The sequence below is a fragment of the Grammomys surdaster genome, unplaced genomic scaffold (assembly GCF_004785775.1).
Source record: "Grammomys surdaster isolate TR1022 unplaced genomic scaffold, NIH_TR_1.0 208, whole genome shotgun sequence".
NCBI lineage: Eukaryota > Metazoa > Chordata > Mammalia > Rodentia > Muridae > Grammomys > Grammomys surdaster.
In genome coordinates, this window is record NW_021604653.1 from 8,016,478 (window position 1) to 8,041,630 (window position 25,153).

Sequence of the window (25,153 nt, forward strand, 5' to 3'; positions counted from 1 at the left end):
TCTTATTTCTGATTGCACATGTTTCTTTGGTAGCCTGCTGAGTGACCTTAGTAGTGATAGTGGGCACTGTCTTAACCTTTTTTGGGGAGAGAATGACAGAAGTACTCAAGAATCAGGATATTTCAGAAAGATGCAGCAGTATGTACAGAAATTCAAGGTTTTCAAGGTGATCATACAAGAATGCTACATTTGAGGAATCTCTTGAAATTCCATTTGACCGTAATGCAGCGATGGGTAAAAGATGGGCTTTAAGCAGTACATGAGACTATGAAGTTCCTTTTAATCCTATATCTGTCTGCTTATAGTGTAGCCATTGACATAAGGTAGCAAATTAAAGACAGTTGGAAGGTTGTTGGAATAATGAAATCACTTTGAGAAGTAATAGCTAAGAGTTGTGGTGCACACACACATTTACTCTCAACACTTGGGAAGCAAAGGCAGGAGGACCTCAGAGATTGAGACCACCCTAGTCTACAAAGTGCGTTCCAGGGTAGCTAGGGCTACACAGAAACCCTGTCTCAAGGGAAGAAAGAGAAATAGTAATTGGGAATGAAGGAAAGTGAGTGAGTGCTGGAGCTAAAGTAGGAGACAAAGTCATAGGATGTGTTGATGTGGCTATCAGTAGTTGAGTGAGGATTCAGGGAAGAGACTTAACTCTCCTCATTCCAGCAGCATTTTGTAAATTCTAGGTGATTTTTTTTTACCTTATTCCTTTGTATAAACCCCAGGGCTTCCAATTAATTATGTGATAATCTTGTATTTTTGGCAAACCTTTTTATATCATGTAGGCACTTTTACCTTTTCTTGTCCAGTCTGTATTCTGCTGTTTGTTCATCATTATTTCCTGTTCATTGTGGTACAGCAAGGGATCACTAGGACATGGCTTAATAGCAGTGACAAGGGAGGTTTGTCTTTTTCCCCATCTGAACCTTTTGCCACCACGAGCATTTAGGTATTTTGTTTTTGTTTTATAAAGCTTAATAAGCGTAATTTAAGCATTATTTATGTAAAATAAAATTTAGTATCCATTCATAGTGAAAAACCAAGCCAAAAGTACCCTTTCAGTATGAAAAGCAATATTTGCTAAACACTGACTGATTTGCCTTAGGGAAATGAAAGGTTATATGCATCCACTGGAATCAATGAAGTAAATATTCCTAGTTGTTCTGCTGGCAGAGATAAGAATTTCAAGGTGACACACTCAGCTACTTGAGACACTGAGTTTAATCAGAACTCCAAGGACTATGAGTAGTATGAAAGAGTTCAAGATCAGCTTTGATGAAGCCCCATCTCAAAATTAAAAGTATAGGAAGGCTTGGAAATATATTTCTTTTTTTTTTTAAGCTTGCTATCAATACAATTTTATTCAACTTGATATCAGATGTATAAATTGAAACAGCAAATGAGACAGGATTTCTTTTCCAGTTGGAGTTACAAGACAGGCAAGAGAAGTGCACCTTGGCACACTCATCTGGCTGTCAAAATTGAAAGCACACCCCCTGGGAGAGCTACTATACATGAAGCCAAGCAAGGCATCAAACAGCATTTCAGAAGCGCTGTGTGGAGGGCAACAAGAGAACACACATGAATATCACTAAGGGAATGACTGAATATATTACATACAGTTTGTTCACACTAGGTAGGAAATACAACAATATAGGTATTGAAAGGAATGCTGAAAGGAATACTGTTGATAAAATGAACCTATAAAAATATCTCCTTAACAATCTATGCATGATTGTATCTATACAGGATATACAAGAATACACCCTGATTGGTATTGAGATTTGGGGGCAAATTCTTTTAAAAGACACCTTTAATTTTGAACAGCCTATTTTACATAACAAAAATTCTTGGTTTCAGATCTGGAAGTTGACAAATCAAGAGACAGTAGTTAAAGGTGGCAACCACCTCTAAGAAAATGGAACAAAGGACTAGCCGGTAGACTTAAGAGTTTAAACCAGAGCTAGGCAGAAGACTTTACATGATATATATGATAAGGACACATAGTGAAGGACACGAACATATAGGATACAAATATATACATTAGTTGACAGCTGTTAAACTAGAAGCAGGGTTTATTTTCTTTTTGAGACAGGTTTTCTCCGTGTAGTTCTGGCTGTCCTGGAACTCACTCTGTAGACCAGGCTGGCCTGGAACTCAGAAATCCACCTGTCTCTGCCTCCCAAGTGCTGGGATTAAAAGCGTGTGCCACCACTGCCTGGCTCTAGAAGCAGTTCTTAATATACTCCTAAATTCTTTGACAACTTCTGTTATCTTAAAGTCAGAAGCAATCACATTCAAATGAGTTAAACTATGCAAAGTAAAAATTCACAACCTTTATTGAAGAGCAAGTAAACATGGTATCCTATGTACAGGCGGCACATGGTGCCAACTGCATTTGCAGATGTAGTAGTCCATTGGAGTTATGTCTTTGTCACGGCCTTAGACAAATTCTGAACTAGTATACAGTTCAGCTGTGTCAGCATGCTAACCTTAGCATGTTTAGATGTTGCATACTTGTTCTTGATAGTCATGTGCTTTGTAAGGCCACGGTTCACCATGACTATATTCTTAGCCAGGTGCTGCATAACAGGAAGCAGGGATTCTTCAGTATAGGATAGGTAGTGCTGCAGAGTTGGTGTCCATTCACCGTTGTCAAGAATTTTCAGTGCTAAGCAAAAAGCCCCAGCTGCAATTTGAGAAGGAGCAAAATGCACCATGTCATAGTCTAGCATAGAGAGCTCCATGAGGTATTTGGCCAAAGTATGCTGCTTGACATCAACCTCTCCAATTTTAGATGCTCTACGGAGGAAGTGCAGAGGCAGAGGGCGACCCAGATTGAAGTTTAGAACTCTCAGAATCTTCATCTCCATCGGTCTGATCTGATGCTTAGTGTAAGTGTTGTTAGTCACAAAAGCGAAGTCACCAATTTCTGGAGGGTACGTCTCCTCATATTTGCTTGCAATAAACATGGCAGTTACACCAACCAGCTGTAGCATCTTCTTGGGCACACAGCTGTTCTGCATGAACAGATCAATAATGGACACAGTCATGTACATGGTCTCCTGCAGCAGCTTAAATTTCATTTGGACCTGTATTATCCAGTCAATTAGGATGGCCCTCATGTTTCTAGTGACTTCACGACCCAGTAGGTATTTTGGTCTAACTGACTGCTCTTCCTCCAGTTGTCTGAGATAAGCATAAATATCCTTCACGTATTCACTGCAGAGGTTTGGATCGGCTCCGTCATCTGCATCAACATCGCTCATTGCAAGAATTACACCAGAGAAAGCCTGATACAGATATTCTTCTGCGGGCACACATCCAGAGGTTTCCATTGGGCTCGGAGAGGGATTATCAACCAAAATAGGTTCAGGAGAAAGCTTCTCTTCTGTAACATGTTCAGGCTCAGGCTCAGGCTCAGCAAGTTGCACCTCTGGCTCACACACAGGCACCTTCTCCACAGGTTTTGGTAGGACTTTAACAGTACCTTTTCCAGCACCTAACGTTTTTGCTTCCTTTTTCAGAGGCACTCTTCCTGTTCGTTGACTTTATTACCAATATCTCCAAGAGCGGTTCTCGATCTCAGCCCGGGTTTGGAGGCAGCAGCAACTGCCACAGGCACACGTTTGGCGCCTGCCATACTGACCTTGGCCTTATTTTCTGTGTTAATTTTTGTGTTCCTCGTGACCCTGAGCGCCATGGCTCCTCCTGAAGCAGAGGTTCGCTGAACGGAGAAGACACCCTAACCTCTGGCTGTCCACAGCTAAACACTAACAGCCGTTCCTCTACAGCACGCCGGGAGGAGTCTGGAAATATATTTCAATGGCAGTGCACTTATCTAGCATATATAAAGCTTCAGGTTCAATCCCCAGAACCTCAACATAGACTCATGATTGGTGATTATTATCAACTATTGGTAGTGAAACAGTACAAAAGATAATTACTTGTAAACAGTCATTTGTTCTTAAGTTTCAGCACACGATGCCAAGGAAGAAGGATTGTGCATATAGTGTGTGGCGGTCAGAGAACATCTTGGTAGTAGTTAGTTCTCTCCTTCCACTATTTGGGTCCCAGGGATCTACCTTGGGTGGTCAGATTTCGTGGTGCCTTTATTCACTAAGCCATTTTGCTGGGTCTCTACTCCTTTTTTAAAAGTTTCTGGCTGGTTTTTGTTGTTGTTTTGGTTTGGTTTGGTGTTTTGTTTGTTTGGGTTTTTTGTTGTTGGGGCACTCTTGGATCTTTCTATACACTTATATATAATCTCTTGGCAAAAGTCCATGTGGCTTGTAAGTCTACGCTTGTTTGGAACTTAGCATCTCACTGATTTCTCCCTTTTAATACTCACCTTCAGTTATCTATGGTTCTGCCTTTCTGTCTTCTGACATCTCAAGCACATTACCTGCCTCATAAACAGGATTTGCTGTTGGCAAAAAAAAAAAAAAAAAAAAAAACCTAGAAAATTAAAAGTCTCACCTACTGTAGATTTTCTTTTTTTCAAGAATAGATTTGCTTCTTTTTTCACTTTTGGTTATTTTTAACAGCACATAGTGTATCTGTGCTGGTATGTGCATGTCATTAACAACATTCAGGAAATCTTAAGGATTATTAGAAAAATCAAGCCAGAGGAATATCTCCAGAAGTTGGAGAGAAGAGAAGGGATAAAGATATTATTTGAAGAAGTTAATAGCCCAAAGCCCCCCAAATTTGAAGAAACATCTGGGTGGTTAAAAAATGTTAGCAAACAGGGTGGTGGCATCGGTGGCATACACATTGAATCCTAGCACTTGGGAGGCAGAGACAAGCGAGATCTCTGTCAGTTTGAGGCCAGCGTAGTCTACAAAGCAAGTTCCAGGAAAGCCTGTTAACAGAGTGACCCTGTCTGGAAAAACAACTGTTGGCAAACAAAGAGAATCCTGAAAGAAGTGAGAGATAAATGACTCAGTAGGTGCAGAGATCATCAGTGTAATAGGTAGGAGTAATCTTGTTAGAAAACTTGCAAGCCAGAAGCAGTGGAGTAATATAGTTAAAATACTAGAAGAAAACCACAGTGACAGACAGATTCTCTATCCAGCAGAATTACTTCAAATGTGAGGTAATGCCAAGTATGACACCCATTGTCTCAGAACTTTGGAGGCTGAAACTGGAGGATTGGGAGATAAAGCCAAGCTGGCTACATAGTGAGATTTAGTCTCACAAAACAAAATAAGGTGCCAAGGTGGAGGTTAAGGTATTCTCATTTGAAGTAAATGACAGCTGAGGGAGTTCATTACCACTAGATTTACCTTAAATGCTTACGGTAAATCCTTCAAACTAGACAGTACATTAGGGCGACACTAGAAGTTTTCCCTTGGGATTCATTATTTTTGTATTGCTGTGACAAAATACCTGACAGAAACACTGAAGTGAACAGTTATTTCAGCTTACAGTCCATGAGGGACTAGTTCAGCACCATGGAGGGTTGGGGGTGCAGTGGAGCAGGGCAGAGTTGCTCACGTCTCAGTGAGCCAGGAACTAGATAAACGTGGACACTAGTTCTTAAAGCCAAGCAACAGCATAGAAAGTCCTCACCAGCTATTGAGAGTCAGAGTATGTATTCTGTCTTTACACCAAAGATGGGAAGTGTTTACACACACACACACACACACACACACACAGATCTTACAGAGAAATTCAAATAAAAATAAGTATTTGACTAACAGACACCAACATTTGAGGAAAGTCAACACCATGAACTAGATTTACCTAAGTGAATAAATCATATTTTATATTGAAGAGAGCAACCTGTAAAGATATCAAATAGTACCAATCTTGAGGTTAAAGAGACAAATTGAATTTTTACGTAGGAATTGCATATAACAGGGCTTGTTGCGTTAATAAGTACACAATAGACATTAAAATAGAACGTTATCTAGTGCTTGCCATACATAATGCCGACTGGAGTTTGATATTACAGGAACTCTGTGAAAAAGCTGAACACAGCAGTGCATGTTTATAATCTCAATATCGAGGAAGCAGAGACAGGAGGAGCCTTGTGACTTACTGGCCTTGTTTCAAAAAATAAAGTGGAGAGTCAGCAAGGTGGCTTAGTGGATAAAGGCACTTACTTCCATACCTGATGACCTGAGTTTGATCCCTAGGACCCACATGGTAGAAAGAGAGAGATTACTCCTACAAGTGTCCTCTGACCTCAGTGTCAACACAATGACATACTTATGTGCATCCAATAAAATGGAATAATTTTTAAAAAGTAAGGTGTTGAATGATTGATAAGAACACCGAACATTGATTTCTGCCCTCCACGTGCACCCATGTACCCACACACAGACTCTAGTGTGACATGATTAGAGATACCATTCATACAAAAAGAAAAAAAAGAGAGAGAGCAATTTTGGAAATTATAGTTGCCACAGTTAAAAAAAAATACTATATCTTCTGAAGAACTGCAGGTAGATCATAATTAAAGGCAGTGTACCATATAGACCATGACATGTTTCAAGGCACAGGCCAAGAAGATTTTGTACTTTTCCACCACATGGACCCTCTTACCCCCTCCCCTTGTAAAACATGCTATAAAAAAGCATTTCATGTTCAAAAAAAAAAAAGAAATTAAAAAAAAAGGAAAAAAAAAGACATGGTGACATTAAAGATCTATGTATAATTTTAAAGAAAAAAAAAATACTAGTACCACTAGCTAAGATTCAGTAGATGCTGTGTCAAGTCTAATCTGACAATCACATAATCTTTTTCTGGTGAACTTTTTCTAGATTATGAACATATATTGACCAAACTGGGGCAGAATTTGGTCCTTGTTCAGTTCTCCTTCAAAGTAAAATATTCTGATACAAGAAACACAAATACTTAAATAAATGTGGGGACACAGCTTAGGAATAATATAATAATAAGCATTGAGAAACTTAACACTCGAATGACCTCAGTGAGACAGGACTTAGGGTCTTGATTAAAACCATGAAGGTGGAACACTGACAACATGTAGTACCAGGCTGTTAAATGATAGCGTTCACTGTAAAAAGATCATTAAATCAAAAAATCCTTGTGAGAGACTCAGTCTCAGAAAAGGTGCATGGCTGCTAAGGAACAATATCCAAGAGTGTCCTCTAGTCTTCACATACATACATACATACTCCTGTTCCAGCACACATGCTCATGCAGACACAGAGGTACACACACCTACATACATGGGAGCATGTGTGAACACTTGCATACACAAGTATGCACACAAAGTAAAACAGGAGAGTTTATAATACTTGTTTTCAAAATGTACTCAAGGCTTGAAAGCATTTGTATACACAAAAATTTGTTCTTAGATGTTTATAGCATTATTATTCATAAAGAGCAGAATAACCTAACCATCCAAAAGGGACACATCTATGGACTGGAATATTAATCAGCAATAAAATGCAGTGTGTGTTGGTTAGTGTTAATTGTCAACTTGATACAACCTAGAATCATCTGGGAAAGGCGTTCCAATGAGGAACTGTCTTAAGTTGGCTTGTGGGCGTGTCTTTGTGAGATTTTCTAGAGTATGTTAATTGATATGGGAAGGAAGTGCCTAAAAGTATGTGGCAAGGGTTCTGGACTGTATTAAAAGGAGAAAATGAGCAAAGCACAAACATGAATGCATATTTTATTGCTGTTTGCTCTTGACCCTGGATTTGATGTAAATAGCTGGCTGCTTCAAGCTCCTGCAGCTGTGACTTTTCTTCTATTGTGTACTTCTATTGTGTATTGTGGACCCGGCGCTGTGAGCTAAAACAAACCCCTTCTCCTTTACATTGCTTTGGTCTATGTATTTTATCACAACAATTAGAAACAAACCTAAGACACAGTGACATACCACTGATCTCTCATTAGGATGCCACTAACTTTAAAAAGCTGGGTACAGAGGTGTGCCACATGCTTGTATTCCTAGCACTTTAGACACTCTGGCAGGAGGTTTATAAATTCAAAGCCAAAGTTATCTCTGTCTCGAAACAGAGCCCAACATACATTGATTTTTAATTTTTAAAAATCATGATCAAGATTGAATATCTTTATATATTTAAATGCTATTTATTCCCTAGTTGTGAACTTACTGCCCATTGTCTGTTTCTCTATTAATATTGATCTTTTTCTTGTTGGTGTAAAAGTTTGTTTTTGTGGGTTGATTTGTTTTTTTGAATTGTTTGTTTCATTTTGGACTTTTTACATTTACTTATTGTAGGTGTATGTATGATGGTGCGCACCTGTGCCACAGCACATGCATGGAGGTCAGAGAACAACTTTGGAGTATCAAGTCTCCCTCCCACCATGTGATTTTAAGGGATTAATTTCAGGTCATAAGACTTGGCTGCCAATGTCATTCCCACTGAGCCATCTTGCCAGCCCCTTCCAAGGTTTTTGTTTTTTTCTTTTATTTTTATTTAATGATTTTTTTTAAACTATCATTTAACAGCCTGGCACTTCATGTTATCAGTGTTCCACCTTCATGGTTTTAATCAAGGTTTGTCTCACTGAGGTCAGTTGAATGTTGTTAAGTTTCTTAATGCTTATTATTATATTATTTCTAAGCTGTGTCCCCACATTTATTTAAGTATTTGTGTTTCTTGTATCAGAATATTTTACTTTGAAGGGGACTGAACAAGGACATCAGGCTTTGGGTAGATTAACCTCACATCTAGACAATCATTAAAGTAGTTTATGACTGTAGTAGTTTGCTGTAATGCAACGCTGAGCAAAAGTAACTTGAGGACAAAGGAGTTTATTTCGTCTTATAGGTTACAGTCTAGCAGGGGACATCAAGGCAGGAGCGTGACAGAAACCCTGAAGAAAATTTGCTTACTGGCTTGTTCCCAGATTCATTCTTGACTCCCTTTCTAATGCAGCCCAGATATACCTGCCTAGGAATAGTACCGCCCTTCTACATTGCTAGCAGTCAAGAGTCAGCATTACTTCTAATGTAATGTTTCTACATTAAACCCTTTTCAAAAATGCAGTTTTCAAGTGGAACAGATTTGCAATAACTGATATGCTACTTCTTCAGGGAAAAAAGAAACCTCTCTTCTTTATTTTTCAGAGGTGGCTGGATCCAAACAAACCAATAAGGAAGCAGCTAAAGAGTAAGCATACTATTTACTTGATCTTTTGCAAATATGCCTTATAAAGATGATGGACTAATATAATCTGATTAATTAGAGCTGTTTCTGTTAATTTTAGGAGGATCACCTTACAATTTGAACTTTAGAGTCAAATTCTTTGTAAGTGACCCCAACAAGTTACAAGAAGAGTATACAAGGTTGGTTTATGGAACTATTTCTTTTGAAAACATTGTCAGAGATCTAATATGAAAAAATAAAATTAAGTAGGCAAAAATAAATGACCATACTAAAAATTTGAGCTTCCAAACCAGCATATAGAAAGTTTATAAGTGTTCAAGGTAACTGTTTCTTCCATGAGTGGGAAAGCTGTTAAGAGTTGGACACCCAGAGCCACCTCACCTAGCCCAAGCAGCACTGCTGAAATTAAAGGAAGAAATGAGATGGCACTGAATTTTATCCAAAGCATGTTGTATAGTGAGAGAGTTTTTGGTACACACACACACACACACACACACACACACACACTTTTTTTTCATGCAAAAGCATATTCTTGTTTTTTTTTCTTTCTTTTCACTAAGTAGAGCATAAAATGTCTAAAATATGCATATAGCGATCATGTGCAGGATATATTTTTAAGTCCAGAGGAAATACATTGAACTGTATAAAAGATGTGGCAGTGATAAAGCACATTTGGGCATCTGTGTGCCCACTTTACTGCATGTTCTAAGTCTTAGCTTGTCACTTTTACTTGAGAAAGTACTCAAGAATGATCCTTATGAGCTTTTCAGCAGTGCCTTTGAGAATTAGGTGAAATGTTTAGGGTAGAAGTAAGGAAAACAATTACAGTCATTACAGTAAGCTGCTTACTTAAGTGCAGGTTACTATATTTGATGGAATGCAGAATTAGTAATTTAAATGAAAAGAATTAGAATACTATCCCCTTTGTACACTTTCCAGATATAAGAACATAGGTGATAATTCAACCCAGCCACAAAACCTTTGACCTACAATCTGTCCTTCCTGCAGGATGTGCTGGGGCAGGGGTAGCACAGAACTTGTGGGAGTGCCCAACACATGAGTGGTTCAGTTTAAGCCCACACCACAAGAGGAAGCCCATGCCTGACACTACCTGGATGGCTTATCAGAATTACTTTAGTGATGCAATAAAATGTAACAGCAGCGGAATAAAGCCATTGAATTAGTATACACTACTATTTCTTGATATATGTAGAGTTCTCAATACTAAACGAAGCTTTTTAAAAACAAAACAAAACAAAAAATCCAAAAAACAAAACCCTTTTAGTCTTCTCTCATGTGTTTCATCCTGACTGCAGTTTCCCTTCTCTCCACTACTCTCAGTTTCTCTGCTCACTTACTCTCTCCCCCAGATCAACTCCTCTGTTTCTCTACAGGGGCCATGTTTTTTGTTTGTTTTTTTGTTTTTTGTTTTTTTCTGTTTTGTTTTTGTTTGTTTTGTTTTAGATTTAGAGAATGGAGCCATGTTTATTGGTTCAGTTTCTGTGAGCACCTATGAGCCCTGATAATTGATTCTGTGTGCTGTGTTCTTGTGATATCCTCTGGCTCCTACAATTCTTCCTTCTCCTCTTCTTCAGGTTCCCCAGGCTCTGCCTGGTGTCTGGCTGTGGGTCTTTGCATCTGCTCCCATCAGTTGCTGGATGATGCACCTCTGATGACAACTGGGCTAGGCTATGAGTATAGCAGAATATAATTGGGGATCATGGGCTATTCTTCTGGTTTCTGGCCAACCAGTGTCAGGCATGGGCTCCCTCTTGTGGTGTGGGCTTAAATTGAACCATTCCCACAAGTTCTGTGCTACCCCTGCCCTAGCACATCTTGCAGGCAGGACAGATTGTAGGTCAAAGGTTTTGTGACTGGGCTGATGTTAAAACATAGTTCTTGAAAATCTTTTCTGTTTGCTGATGTTTTTTTGACCCTGGAGTATAGGTGCCATGTTTGGCAGTTGGGATATTTGTAACCACTAATAAATGTATTTAATTTACTATTATAGCTCTTAGGTTTGTTGTTACTTTGTTCCTCCTTTACAACCATGATTTATTTTGTCTCACAGTACAATCTACATATTAAATTTGGCCAGTATGTTGGTTTTTTTTTTTTTTTTTTTGAGACAAGGTTTCTCTGTGTAGCCCTGGCTGTCCTGGAACTCACTCTGTAGACCAGGCTAGCCTCGAACTCTAGAACTCAGAAATCTGCCTGCCTCTGCCTCCCAAGTGCTGGGATTAAAGGCATGCGCCACCACTGCCCGGCTAGCAAGTATGTTGTTAATGTTAAATATTTAAAATAATCTTTTATCATTATAAGTAATCATCAGTATACTAAAAATTTTCCTGGTTTTGCAAGATCTCCAAGGAAATTAGTCAGAATTATGAACAATTTTAATTATAAAACACTATAAATTACTTTTCATTTTCAGCTACACATATAAGAAACACAATTAAAACATCAACAACTTAAAATTAGCTTTTTAACATTTTTTAATGTTTATGATATTTGTTAATATACAAAAATTAAAATATTGGCAGTTATATTGTCTTAGTTATTTCTCTTGTTGCTTTGATTAGATACTTGACTAGAAACAACTTAAGGGAAGAGGGCTCATTTTGACTTGGAGTTTAGGATTGATTACAGCCCATCATGACAGGATAGGCATGGCAGCAGGAGCTAGAAGCAGCTTGCATTATTACATTCATAAGCAGAAAGCAGACAGAGGACAGAAAATAGCGCTGGGTTATCAAACCTCACAGCCTTCTTCACTTCTTCTAGCAAGGCTCTACTTCCTTAAGGTTCCACAACCTTTCACAGGAGCAGCACCAAGTGTTCAAATACCTGAGCCTGTGGGGGCATTTCACATTCAAACCATAGTTCAGTATTCAGTTCACACTGAAAACTGGATTTCCTATTAGAACCTAAATGTGTGCCTGTGTGTTAATAGCATATGCTGGAAACAATGGGTATATCTCACTGATAATTGAGTCAGAACTTGAAGAGAGTAAAAATATATAAGCAGTTGAGAATTAACTTGTGCTGAAGCTGTTGGTGTAGGAGACCATTTTTGTTTTTATTAAGAGATAGAAAGGGTGTGTCTTTGGGTGGGTGGGGAATTAGAGAGGATATGGAAGGAATTGAGGAAGGAGAAATCATAATCAGACTATATTGTATGAGAAAATCTTTTTTAAATTAAAAAAGGAGAAATAAAGTATGATGATCCTGATTATTATCAAGTTGCTACCTTTTTGGGAGAAGTTTATATTACACACATGCACACACACGCATACACACACACAAAAGGATGCTTGCTCTAACTCCCTACTTTGAGATAGATACCATTTTGAATTAGTGGAAAGAAAAGCAGTGATCAAAAGTCTTCCATTGTGATAAATGTACTTAAGTATTGGCAAGTACCGGTATCATTAGAAGTGATTTGTTTTTTGTTTTGTTTTTTTTTTAACTCCTAAAACATATACACTAGACAAGTGATCTAATTTTGCCCCATATCATAGGCTACTTTAGAACTTGACTTCTGGTTTTTAATCTAATAATTCCCTTCTCTGGTTAAATAATTTCCAGTAAGTATAAATATTATTTTTATAGAATTTTACAATTATACCTATTACCTTTAATTCACAACTATAAAACTTCTTTGTACTCAAGGCCTTTTAGATTTTTCTTCTTCTTTTTAGTGGTTTTAGGCCTTGTGCATGCTATGTACAAGCTTTAGTTGTGACTTATGTCACCAGCTAGATCTTAAAGTTTTGATTATGAAATCAAATAAATTTCATAGAATTCCACTGTCCTGAATTAAATAAATAACATTCATGTTGAGTTTGACTTTTTAAAAGCTGATTGAAGTCCATAAATCCCTGTTCAACATTTAATATCATGACATTTCGTTTTTATGCCAATATTTTCAGCACAGGTGATTTTGCCCAGATATTGACTAGCTTACCCACTATCAAGGACAGAAGGACAGTGCCATCTTGTAAGCAACCTCAGCAGTGTGTCATGTTCATGTTAAAAGAAGGTGATTGTTTAAACACTTTAATACCAGAGCTATAGTAGAAGACAGACTTCGATTAATTTTCTGATGAAAGAGCTTTCTTAACTCCAGTGGTAGTAGATAGTTTTTCCACAGAAAGGTTAAGAAGAAAATGATGTGCACATAGGCATGTCCTTGTCCTGACTTCCTATTTCCACAGAAAAGATGGTTTTCATTCACTGTTTTCTAGTATGCTCTTTTGCTCCTGTGTCATTGATGTTTAAATTGTCTATGCTTCTAGTTGTTGCTGCATGTACCAGTGTTCAGACTGTTGTTCCTAAGTCGTCTCTTTAGCAGTAGAGATCTTGGAAGTCTTGAGTAGTTTTATAATAGAAACAAGATACTCAAAATAAAAAGTTCCATATATTAATGAATTTTAAAGACTTGTAATCAACTCACAAAATCTGTTTCTGGCATTTTTGCTAATGTATACATATGCTGAGTTAATATGCTAATGTGTAGATAACAAAAGGAAATTTAAATGTTGAATTTTGTTAATGTAAGTATAGAGTATAGAAGAACTCAATTTGATGATTCTACTAAATATCTTTTTTCTTTTATTTTTAAGGTATCAGTATTTTTTGCAAATTAAGCAAGACATTCTTACTGGAAGGTGAGTATTTTTAAGGGTTTTCTTACAGTATAATTTAAAAATATTTTAAATTCTGTATTAACTCTCATGACTGCTGTAAATAAATTTAAAAAATGGTTATAGATAGCATGAGTTTCTTTTGTCAGCCTTTTATTGGGGAAGAGGTTTATTTTGTTTGTTTTTTGAGACATCGTCTTATTATGTAACCTAGATTGGCTTCAAACTGGCAATCACCTTAACTTCATGAGTGTTGGAATCATAGACGTGTGCCTTAAAACCCAGCTTAATTAATGTAGTTGTGGTTAAAATGGATGCATGTAGAAACTTCCAATGTCAGTAGTATAACAAACGACAGCATATTTTGAAATTTTGTTTATCCTTGGGTTATGTATTTTTTCTTTTGTCTTAATAGATTATCCTGTCCTTGTAACACTGCTGCCCTTTTAGCTTCATTTGCTGTTCAGTGTAAGTATCAGCCTGCATTAATGAAGCTGCATATGATTTTGTAGTCTATAATGATAACACATTGCAAGAGTTCTTCAGAAGTAGGAACTTCTGAGGGTAAGTCAATGAATGTCTAAGTGGTTAGCAACTATTTTTACATGAATTACTGCAACTTGTTTAATGTAACTAGAAGAATTCGTTTCATAATTTTATGTGAATTAATGACATTGCTGATTTTAATATAATTAAAGTATTAAAGTATGATATTTTCTTTTTATTAGCTGAGCTTGGAGACTACAATCAGTCAGAAAACTTGGCAGGCTACCTCTCAGATTATTCTTTCATTCCTAATCAACCTCAAGATTTTGAGAAAGAAATTGCAAAGTTACATCAGCAGCATATGTAAGCATGTGTTGAATTTTCTGTTTATTTGGTAAGCTTTATGGGCAGCTATGGTAGTTTGAATAGGATTGGCCCCCATACACTCATGTGTTTGAATGCTTGGCCCGTAGGGAGTGGCACTAATAGGAGGTATGCCTTGTTAGAGTAGGTGTGGCCTTGTTGGAGGAAGGGTATAGGTGTGGAGGTGGGCTTTGATGTCTCCTAGCTAAAGCTATACCCAGTGTGACACAATCTCCTTTCACTGCCTGAGGATCAGGATGTATGTAGAACTCTTGGCTCTTTCAGCATCATGTCTTGTCTGCACACTGCCATGCTTCCCACATGATGATAATGGACAAAATCTCTGAAACTGTAAGCCAGCCTCAGTTAAATGTTTTCCTTTATAAGAGCTGCCAAAGTCTTGATGTCTCATCACAGCAATGAAACTCTTATCTAAGATAGAAACTTTTCTAGAGGGCAGAATGTCTTACATCATTCTTAATTTATTGTTTATTTGATATAGGAATTTCTATTATCATTATAAAGAAATGTGTGAATACTTTATATAAAAACCTTTCATTGCTTATTTCACCACATATATGCACCTTGTTTTCATTTCTGTAACAACCATAAATTATATGTAAATAAACAGTTTATGTTGTATTAAATATTTAGTCTCAATCGGGTTTCTACCCTGCTCAGATCATTCAGTTCCCAGATAAAAGACACACAACTTTAATATTTATAATAAGCATTTTAATGTACTAGAGCTGGGTAGATATCTACTCTCTAAGCTATTATGTCTATTTTCCTGTCAATAACCCCAAGTTATAACTTAGATCTTAACTCCATTTGGCCAGTTCTCGTGGCCATGTTTTTATGACTCACCTAACCCATAGCATCTTCTCTCTCCACTTTGTTTTCCCTCTTTGTCCTCATGGTCCTCCTCAGACCCCTAGCCTAGGAACTGAAACCCTACCTATTTCTCTTCTGCCCAACTATAGCATCTTTATTGAAACAATAGTTTTAAATTAAGGAGCAAGGTTACATAGCATCACTTGCCTTATGTGAAAATTCTCTTGTTCCTGAGGCAACCAGGGCCAGTATTTAGAATTATAGTACATAACAACAGACTAAACCTCAACATCCCCCCCCCTTTTATTTAAAAAAAAATCTAAATAAAGACTCTTTTATAGTAATAAAGAGTGTATAATAGGAACAATTATGAAACAGTTATAAAAATTATTACATAAATGATACATTCAAAAGTCCAGTTTGTTTTCAGCAACTTAAGAGAAAGTATTTTATTATCTATTCTATCTTGGTGAGTTTAGAGTTTTATATCTAAATCATTTTTTATCCTAATTTGCATTATTAACCTAAAAATATCTTCTTAGATCTAGAATATCTTTCTAAATGCTAAACAATTTCAGTTTAATTGTGAGACTATAACTATCTAGTCTTCAACCCCATCAGAGACCTGAGAAAGAGTAAATATTACCTGAGTATGCAGGAAGTTCAGAAATGGAGCTTCCAAAGTTATAGAAATGACAGTCCCCAAAATGGTAGAGCATCTATCTTCAGCTTTCTGGCCCAGAATATCTGATAGACCTTTTGTGAAGCAGGAATTATGAAGGACTCACTTACTCTGTATTGGCAGAGCTTGGCAGTCAACTTCCCTGTATCTGCTTGTTCTTTCTGGATGGCATTCTGTCTGCAGATGAAGGTAGGGCATTTTGTTTCCCCAGTGGCTAGCATGTCATAATTGAAGTAACTCCATATGAAGGTTTCTGAAACTCATCATTCTTTCCCAAATTGAATGGGTTACTGCCAAGTTGACATGTCTCAATATCAAAAAAGATTTTAAATTAATATTAATGTTTAAATGCCAAATTCTGTGAGCTTCTAAGGTTTTTGAAGACCATCTATCTATAGCGTATCTAAATAAGCAGACATTGTTTGTCTCCAGCTAGCTATTATCTGTACAACCCCAGGATGGATATTTCTGTGGTAATCCAGACTAGTTTCTAACATGACCATGAGTTTGATTGACTGACTTCTTCTTAATTTGCATTACTTAGTTATCCTAAACAGTTTGTAATCACAGTAAAAAGACTGGGATGAAACCTTGTACTTTCAATGAGTTGCACTGACATAATACCTACACAAGAGTTGACCATACATATATTGTGTCACAACAAAATTAATCTTAAATTTTTTATGAGAATACAAAGATTTATACCAATGAAAACTTAAACTTGTATCAATATATAAAATTCTGTACCAGTGCAACAAAATGTAACCTCAGTTTTGCATCAAAATATAAGGATCTCTACCAATGTCAGATTTTACGGTTTTAAAATGTCTTTTGCTTTAAGAGTAGATTCAATAATTACTCCTATATGTCTAATTTCTTAAATTTCTATATACCCCCTTCTTCCTCTCAACCCCCTCCCTTACCTAAGAAAGATAGAAAAAAAGGAAAGGAAAGAGAAATCCCTGAATCTAACCTCTTATTTAGATTTCTCCCTGTTCAAGACCATAATTATTTGTAAATCACCCCAAAATGCTAACATATCTATAACTCATGAAAGGACCAAAATCATCTACTGAAACTTAAAGGACTGGGACAGTCTTCTTATAATTGCTATCTGCTGAATTGGGGTGAAGATTTCCCTTTTGGTGGCCCAAGAAAATTAGAAAATGGTTAAGTCAAAAAAGAAGCTTACTGGCATCGTTTGTTGCCAGTCTCTATGTGTTGATTAAGTGAAGTCTTGAATGGATCAATCTGAAAGGCTGAATAAATGGAGGTCATCTGGGATTAGCAGTCCTTTCCAAAGCTGTTCCAGAAGCAAGTCTCTGGAAACAGCATCAGTTTAAGGCAGGATCAATCACAGAGCTAAAACAGCAGATCTTAGCATCTCAACATCCTTGAAGGTGAATCCTGTCAGGGATGCTCTCCTAGTCTTTCATTCTGCAATATATAACCTTACAAGTAATACATAGTTCTATAAAGACATTTGTTTGGCATGTTCAGGGTACATAGATCGATTAAAGATGATTTTCTGCTCTTTGTTTGAGCAGGTGAAAGATAACTGTCTTTCCTTAGAAGTTACTTTGATCATATGACCAAACTACAATATAAATCTCTATTTGTACCATATGAAAGGATGATATATAATAATAAGTCATAAGAACTATAGTCAACAAGATTTATTGGCTGTGTATAGCTGAAGTTATAGCAGGAGACATTTACCTATCTAATCGGTTTCAGACCTGTTCACAACTGGAGGGATCAGCATAAATATCACCTGTTTGGTCATCTTAATTTTCTTCTGTCTGCTGCTAAGATATTCAGGGGTCTCCCTTTATCAAATCTGATCCTTATTATTTTGGAAGGATCCAAAGCTTTTTCTTCTTTCCTATTAACACAAATACAGAGCCTCTTTCCCAACACAGCATGTCCTTTTTCTTCCAGTCTAAAGTCATTAAAAAGTATAGACTTACCCAATTTGCCAGGCTGTTTTCTACCTAGGTCTGCTCCATTTTGACCTCTTTCAAGGAAGAATAATACCATCATAATCATTGAACATATAACTACCTTCACTTGATAATTTAAAACAATTAAAACATTTTAAAACAATTATTATTTATTGAGACAGGGGTTCTCTGTGTAGCCTGGAGTGACTTGAATTTGCTCTATAGATTAGGCTGACCTGGATCTCACAAGGAACCTATTTGTCCCTGCCTTTGTCTCCCAAGTATTGAGATCAAAGGCCAGGATTTATTTATATATTTATTAATTATCTATGTACCCATCAAAACGTATCAGTTCCCATTTCTTTTTTACTTCTTTGGAGATTAATATCTATGTGGATCCAAAAAAAAAAAAAAAGTTGAAAGCCAGGCGGTGATGGCGCACGCCTTTAATCCCAGCACTTGGGAGGCAGAGACAGGCAGATTTCTGAGTTCTAGAGTTCGAGGCTAGCCTGGCCTACAGAGTGAGTTCCAGGACAGCCAGGGCTACACAGAGAAACCCTGTCTTCAAAAACCAAAAACCAAAAATAAATAAATAAATAAATAAACAAATAAAATATCTATGTGGATAAGTATATCTATATTTCCCTTTCTCTTTATATAAATTAATTCAAAATCTTTCTCTGTATTCAAATTTATTTAAATTTCCTTCCACTTATTGTATAAACATATTCTCAAGTAACCTTGTGTTTGCTTGAAGGTTTTGCCTTGGCTATGTGTCATGTGCTAGGGTGAGCCATAATCAGTTCTCCGATAGGATCCCACATTTAAAGAGACTGGTTGCTAATTACAGCATGACATTCTATTTTAAGTTAGCTGTTACGAGCTGCCATTAGTCCTCCAGTGGGAGCCTCACATTCCAAGGAAACAGGATGGTAGGGTGAAACTCTACCCCATGTTAGCTTTTATGAGCATAACTTTTGTTTTTCTGTTGAAGAAAAGCAAACAACTCTGCCCAACCCCAACTCTGGGTTCCCATGACCAGTAGAATACATCTTTACTAAGGCAAAATGCTTTTTGGCAACAGAAAAGCGTTATCTTTCGATTTGAAATTATAAACATACACCTTATGGGACTAAATATACCCATATTTTCCTTTCTTTTTATATAAATTTAAGACATATACCGATTGCTTTTATGTGACATTGTCAGTTCTTTTAAAAAAAATAATTTTAGGGGGCTGGAGAGATGGCTCAGTGCTTCTTGCTTTTACAGAGGACCCAAGTTTCCTGCACCCAGATCAGGTAACTCACAACTGTGTGAAACTACAGCTTTAAGGAATCTTGATGCCCTTTTCTGGTCTCCATGGGTACTCCCACACAGGTGCACATGCCCATACATAAGCACATATGTATGTAATTAAAAATAAAATAAAACTTTAATTTTAAAAAAGGAAATTTTAGAATAATGTATTAGTAATATACAGTACAATTGACTTGGTCATTTTCTTAGTTTTCAGGGTTTTGAAGAATGTTGATTCTGTTTAGTAATGAATGAGATGGAAAAAAGTAACAATCTAATGAAATTCTTTTAATGTTCTTTAAAGGCAGTTAACTTGTTTCATTCTCAGTAGTATTCAACTTTGAGGGCATTTTTAATCTTATGTTTTGTGATATTCTTTCAGATTTATATACTTATGTTTATGAATGTTCTGCATGTATATATGTCTATGGACCATGTGCCTGCCTAGTACCCACTGAGGTCAGAAGAGAGTGTTGGAACTGGAGTTACACTATTGTGAGCTACTGTACAGGGAATTAATCTGGGTCATCTTTAAGAGCAACCAGTGCTCTTAACTGCTGAGCCAAGTCTCCAGCTTCATGTGACATTTTTCAAGAAAGGAATTGTTGTTTTGTTTTCATTTGATATGATTTGAGATAATGTCTTTCTGTAGAACCCTGACTATCTAGGAATGCCATGTAGTCCTGCCTTGAACTCATAGAGATCCACCTGCCTCTGCCTCCCAAGTGCTGGGATTAAAGATGTGCACCACATGTCTGGCCTTAAGAATTGTTTTTTGTGGCCTCAGAATTCAGTTTTGTTTTAACCTATGATTCAGAATAGTGACAGAACAAAGATATTGTTGCATATTGGTTAAAAGTCTGAACTAGAGTTAGACTTCCTGGCTTAAACTACTTACTATATCAGAACCTTGGCTATAGTCCTGTTTCTGTTACTCTGTTTCCTTAGCTTTAAATTTGAGAGAATTAAAGTATCTTGAGTTAGAAATTCTGAATCTTTCTTTTCTTCTTTCTTTTTGTTTTTTGTTTGTTTGTTAGTTTTGTTGTTGTTTTCATAAAGGGTTTCTCTCTGTAGCTCTGGTAGTCCTAACTCAGTCTGTAGACCAGGCTGGTCTCAAACTCAAAATTCTGCCTGCCACTGTCTCCCTTTATATTTAATAAATATTTATCCCAAGTGCTGGGATTAAAGTTGTTTGCTACCACCTCCTGGCCAGAAATTCTGAGTCTTGGGATTATATATACAAAGTTCTCAGGCTGGTACCTAGTAAGGTAGGTATTAAGGAAATATTAGTTCTTACTGCCAATTCGGTAATAATTAAAATGTCTCAAAAAGTTAGAAAAAAATAGCTCAATCCCTAATTTTTTTTTTACAGCAAATGGGCCAAGCATGGCAAATACATGTTTTTTAATATGTAATACTATATATTTGTTTATATAGTAAATCTCAAATATCTAAATATATCACTGAATATTTGGATCAAACCTAGACCTTGCTTATGTTACGAAAGTGGTCTACCATTGAGCTAATTGGTCAGTTGGTCGGTCAGTCTGTCTGTCCATCCATCCATCCACCCACTAAATATATTTAAAGTTTATATTAAGATATAGATTAAGTAGTTTCTATATTTTAAATGCATGGGGAAATAATACTTTATAGGATGTGAAAATTTCTGAAATCTGTTGTCCACAAATGAACACTCACATAAACAGATATTCTCATTAATTTCTGTGTTGGATGTGGAATGCTTTTGCATTCTAAAGTTGTTTCTACAAAGATAACTTATCCAGAAGATTTAAAAATACTGTTTATACTTTCTGTTAAAAGGTTTTTTTGACCTTGGATTTGCTGTAGACTATAATGACGTAAGAATTTAAACTGAGTGGTCTAGTGTGATGAGGATGCTGTTTCCCTATAAAAGCCATCCTTTATAAGTAAAACCTTTAAATATAGCCTATCCAAGTCAATGCTTTCAGGATAAATTGGAGTAAAACTTACCTAATAAAAGTCCCTTAAATAAGGAAAGGGGTTGTGTTTCCACAAGCTAGTTCTGTTTGAAAAGCTGATTCATCAGATCTAAAAACAAAACCAGAATTACCTAATTTAATTGGGAGGAGCGTGTAGTTAACACAATTTTTGTTGTTGTTGTTGTTAGTAATGAGGGGGCACATTCATTTTGATTATGCATTGGCAAGTGGCTGGTTTCCAGTATCAGTGATGGAAAGGTTGATATCCTCACTGTTAGAGTTTTCTGCTATATTGCATGCTAACTCTATATTACTAAGGATGTTAGGAGTATATTTGAAATAGAGTAGTAGACCTTTTACAGTATATATTTAAAGTACTATATTTTAGAGTAGTTCTGAAATTTTTGTTTTAAGAATCACTAGAAATATTTATTAAATATAAAGTTTTAACTGCAGCTTCCCTGTGGGATTGTACTTCTAAGCATCTCAGATGAAACCTAGTTAATCTGTCATTGTTATACTAAGTATGATATATTTTAAAACAAGTAGTAAACATTGTTGAAATGTTAAAACAGATAAATCGAAGACCTTTAATGAATACATGATTGCTCTGAAAATCTCTTGATACTCATGTTTGTGCTGGTATGACAGTGCACATACAGTATACCCTGTATATTTCACATGTAGCTATGGTGTATAAACTGTATTATGAGAAATGTTTTAAAGTTATGTTAGGAAATAAGTGGCTTTGTTAATAGCTGTAAGATCAGCTAGAGGTTTAAAACTTACTCTGTTCTTTTCTTTTTTTTTTTTTTTTTCACTTCTGATCTGTAGTACTCCCCAGGGGTTTCTAATTGCCAGTGTCTTTTTAAACTTTTTTAATTCAAGTATTTCACCACTTTTTTTTTCCCTTTTCTGTTTCTACTCCTTCTAATGCTCTGATTATCTCTCAAATTGATGCGCATATATATATATATATATACATACACACACATATATATATAAATATATATATAAATATATATATATGCGTGCAGCTTGCTGAGTCCATTTGGCTTGTGTTTTTATAATTTCAGAGTTTAGCACTTGGATAGCCAATTAGAGGGTTTATCCCTGGGAAAGATTTTCTCTCTCAGCAAGCATTAGTTGTTGTTTGTTGAGGGGTAGGACCTCATGAGTTTCCCTTTCCCCTGTTAGCAAGTCTATTGGTGCCACCCTTGTTTAAGCAGCTAAATTGTTGGGGTATCATGAATGAAGCTTCACTACCATTTCTAGAAGACACACTCTCATAGTATAGACTTCCTGGTTTGCTGGCTTTTACTGTCATTTTGCTCCCCTCTTCCTCAATATTCTCTGAGCCTTAGGTTCAGGAGTTATTATAAATGTATTCAATTGGGGATAGCATCCTCCCCCATGATTCACTGTTTTTCTGCATTATGACCTGCTATGTTTTTTTGTAATGGTCTCATTTACTGTAAAGAGACAGCAAAAGACTCTGTTTGATAAGGGAATAAGCGCTACTGTTAGCTCTGGACATAATGAAAAATTTTAGGGTATAATAAGGAATAATACTGTTGTAGAAAAAGGATGCTAGTGGGTTCTCTACTACCATAAGGGCCATGATCTCACTAGCCCCAGCACTCACTGTATTCTTATATTCCTGGAAAATAAAGAAGATAATCTGGAAAAAATATGAATTACTTCAAGTGTGACCTTGAAATAAGGTAGATGTTACTATATAAAACGTAGACTCTTTTTTCCACATAATCTTTTTGTAACTTGTAACTTTTCTGTGGATCTAGTTTTTGATCTGATGTTTTCTTCACAGTGGCTTATCTCCTGCAGAAGCAGAGTTTAATTACTTAAACACAGCACGTACTTTAGAACTCTATGGAGTTGAATTTCACTATGCAAGGGTAAGTAAAGAAAAAAAATTACTTAGATGTTGAGTAAGGCCTCTTTCCTTTGTATCAAGGATTTTAAAATCTTTTTATACAGTGCCGGAGTGATTGGACCAGGGCCTTAAATACTCTTACACTTAGCCATAAACCACAACTCCTCAAAATTTTAATTCCTTGAGAGAACTAGGTAACAGGATAATTTGTGTTTCCTGCTGACATAGCTGCAATAAAAATTTCCTCTTGAAATAAATATTTCACAATAACATAAGTACAAGATGGGTGGAAATGAGTTGTTTTTTTCTTTCAGGTGTTGATTTATGTTGCAAAACCAATGTAGACTGTAGGGGACAGTAGTTTTTGAATATTTGTTTTGTAAACAAAAGATTGCCTTAGAGGCACTGCTTTTGTCAAAATCTTTGCTAATCATAATTATACAAGATGCCCTCATGTCACCAAGGCTTGTCCTTTTGTTTCAATCACTGAGCTATCTCATGGTCAAATTTTATTTGTAAAGCCCATGTCTGCCTGTCATGTCTTTAAAGTTATAATCACTGGGTTTTCACAGTGTAACACTTTTCCTGTTTGAAACATTTTTTTGTTTCAGAGATTGTTATCCTCTGAGCTATATTTGTGAAAGGCTGTCCACCATATGTAGCTGTATACCTTTTTGTGGTTTATCAAGATTTTTATATTTCTTTGAAGTACTTAAAAGTCCAGCAATTTTCAGTAGAATTATAGTCATCAATTGAGTCAGCAGTGGAATTTTTATTCCCTTAGACACATTCTTGAGCAGAATTAGGCTAGTATTAGCCATAAATGGGAGTAAGAGCCACAGTTTTCCTTAGTTAAATTATTTTGAACTTGCCTCAATACAAACATGCAGGTGCAGGATGCAGTGGGGAAGTACTCAAAGTTTTGTTGTACTGTGCTTTTGTCACTCAGGGTCTCACCCAGTCAGGTTCTGGGCAAGGAGCTCTACCTTTGATGTTTCACAAAGCGTATGTCTGTCTTCACTTTTTCTCCTTTTTTTTTGAGACAGTATTTCTTTGTGTACCTTTGGCTCTCCTGGAACTTTGTATAGCTTTGGTTGCCCTGCAACTCATTCTGTAGATTTGGCAGGACTTGAACTCAGAGATCTCCCTGCCTCTACTTCATGAGCAATGAATTAAAGGCTTGTGTCACATAGTCCAGGCCTTTCTGTACACTGTTAGAATTCCCTATGGCCTGGTTTCCTCAAGAGATTGGTATCTTGTAATTCCTTAATTGTCTCTTAAACGTTTTGCTTTTTTTTTCTAAATGGTTCTTTACTCTCCTTCCATATTTAGGGTTTATTATTTTTACACTTAGGTTTGTTGCATATTCTCATTGGTATTTGTACAGTAGGGTTTTTTGTTTTTGTTTTTGATTTTTTTTTGAGGGAAGTTTACAACTGATAGAACCACATTTTAAAATTAGATTATGCTTTAAAATGTCCAGTTAAAACTTGTGTTTGACTATCATAAGCAAAAGTGTATTTGAAATAAGAAACAAGGAGAATTGTTTGTGCTATGTTTTCAAATGGAACAGAGTTATTTATAGTTAAATGCAAAGTTAGATAAAGCACATATAACTAACCATATCATTACTTACTGATATAATTAAAGTAGTTCTCCTTTCCTTTAACTGTTAGATTGTAAAACAGTTTCTGAGAGAGTACTAAATATAAAATATCAGGTTAAAGAGATTAAAGTTTTGAATGGTCAGTTATTTGGGAACATGTTTAATATACAAACTAAACCAAAGAATGATGCACATGGTAGCACGTGCTTATCATCTGAGCACCTGGGAGCCCAAGACAAGATCACTCAACCCAGGCTAGCCTAACAACACAGTGATATGATAGCTCTAAAAGAAATTGTTTTTTAAAGGCCAAGAAA

The 25,153-nt window shown here is 36.3% G+C and overlaps 1 protein-coding gene and 1 pseudogene across 1 annotated transcript in view; one reads left to right on the top strand and one right to left on the bottom strand.

Moving 5' to 3' along the window:
- Ptpn4 (protein tyrosine phosphatase non-receptor type 4) overlaps positions 1–25,153 on the top strand; it is a 154,064-nt gene that overhangs the window by 49,070 nt on the left and 79,841 nt on the right. The window contains exons 4-9 of the mRNA XM_028771480.1: positions 9,080–9,122; positions 9,220–9,298; positions 13,745–13,789; positions 14,181–14,233; positions 14,494–14,614; positions 23,165–23,252. Of these exons, the coding sequence (XP_028627313.1) occupies positions 9,080–9,122; positions 9,220–9,298; positions 13,745–13,789; positions 14,181–14,233; positions 14,494–14,614; positions 23,165–23,252 (429 nt within the window). The remainder of the gene's footprint in view (positions 1–9,079; positions 9,123–9,219; positions 9,299–13,744; positions 13,790–14,180; positions 14,234–14,493; positions 14,615–23,164; positions 23,253–25,153) is intronic.
- LOC114624542 lies at positions 2,427–3,706 on the bottom strand (annotated as a pseudogene).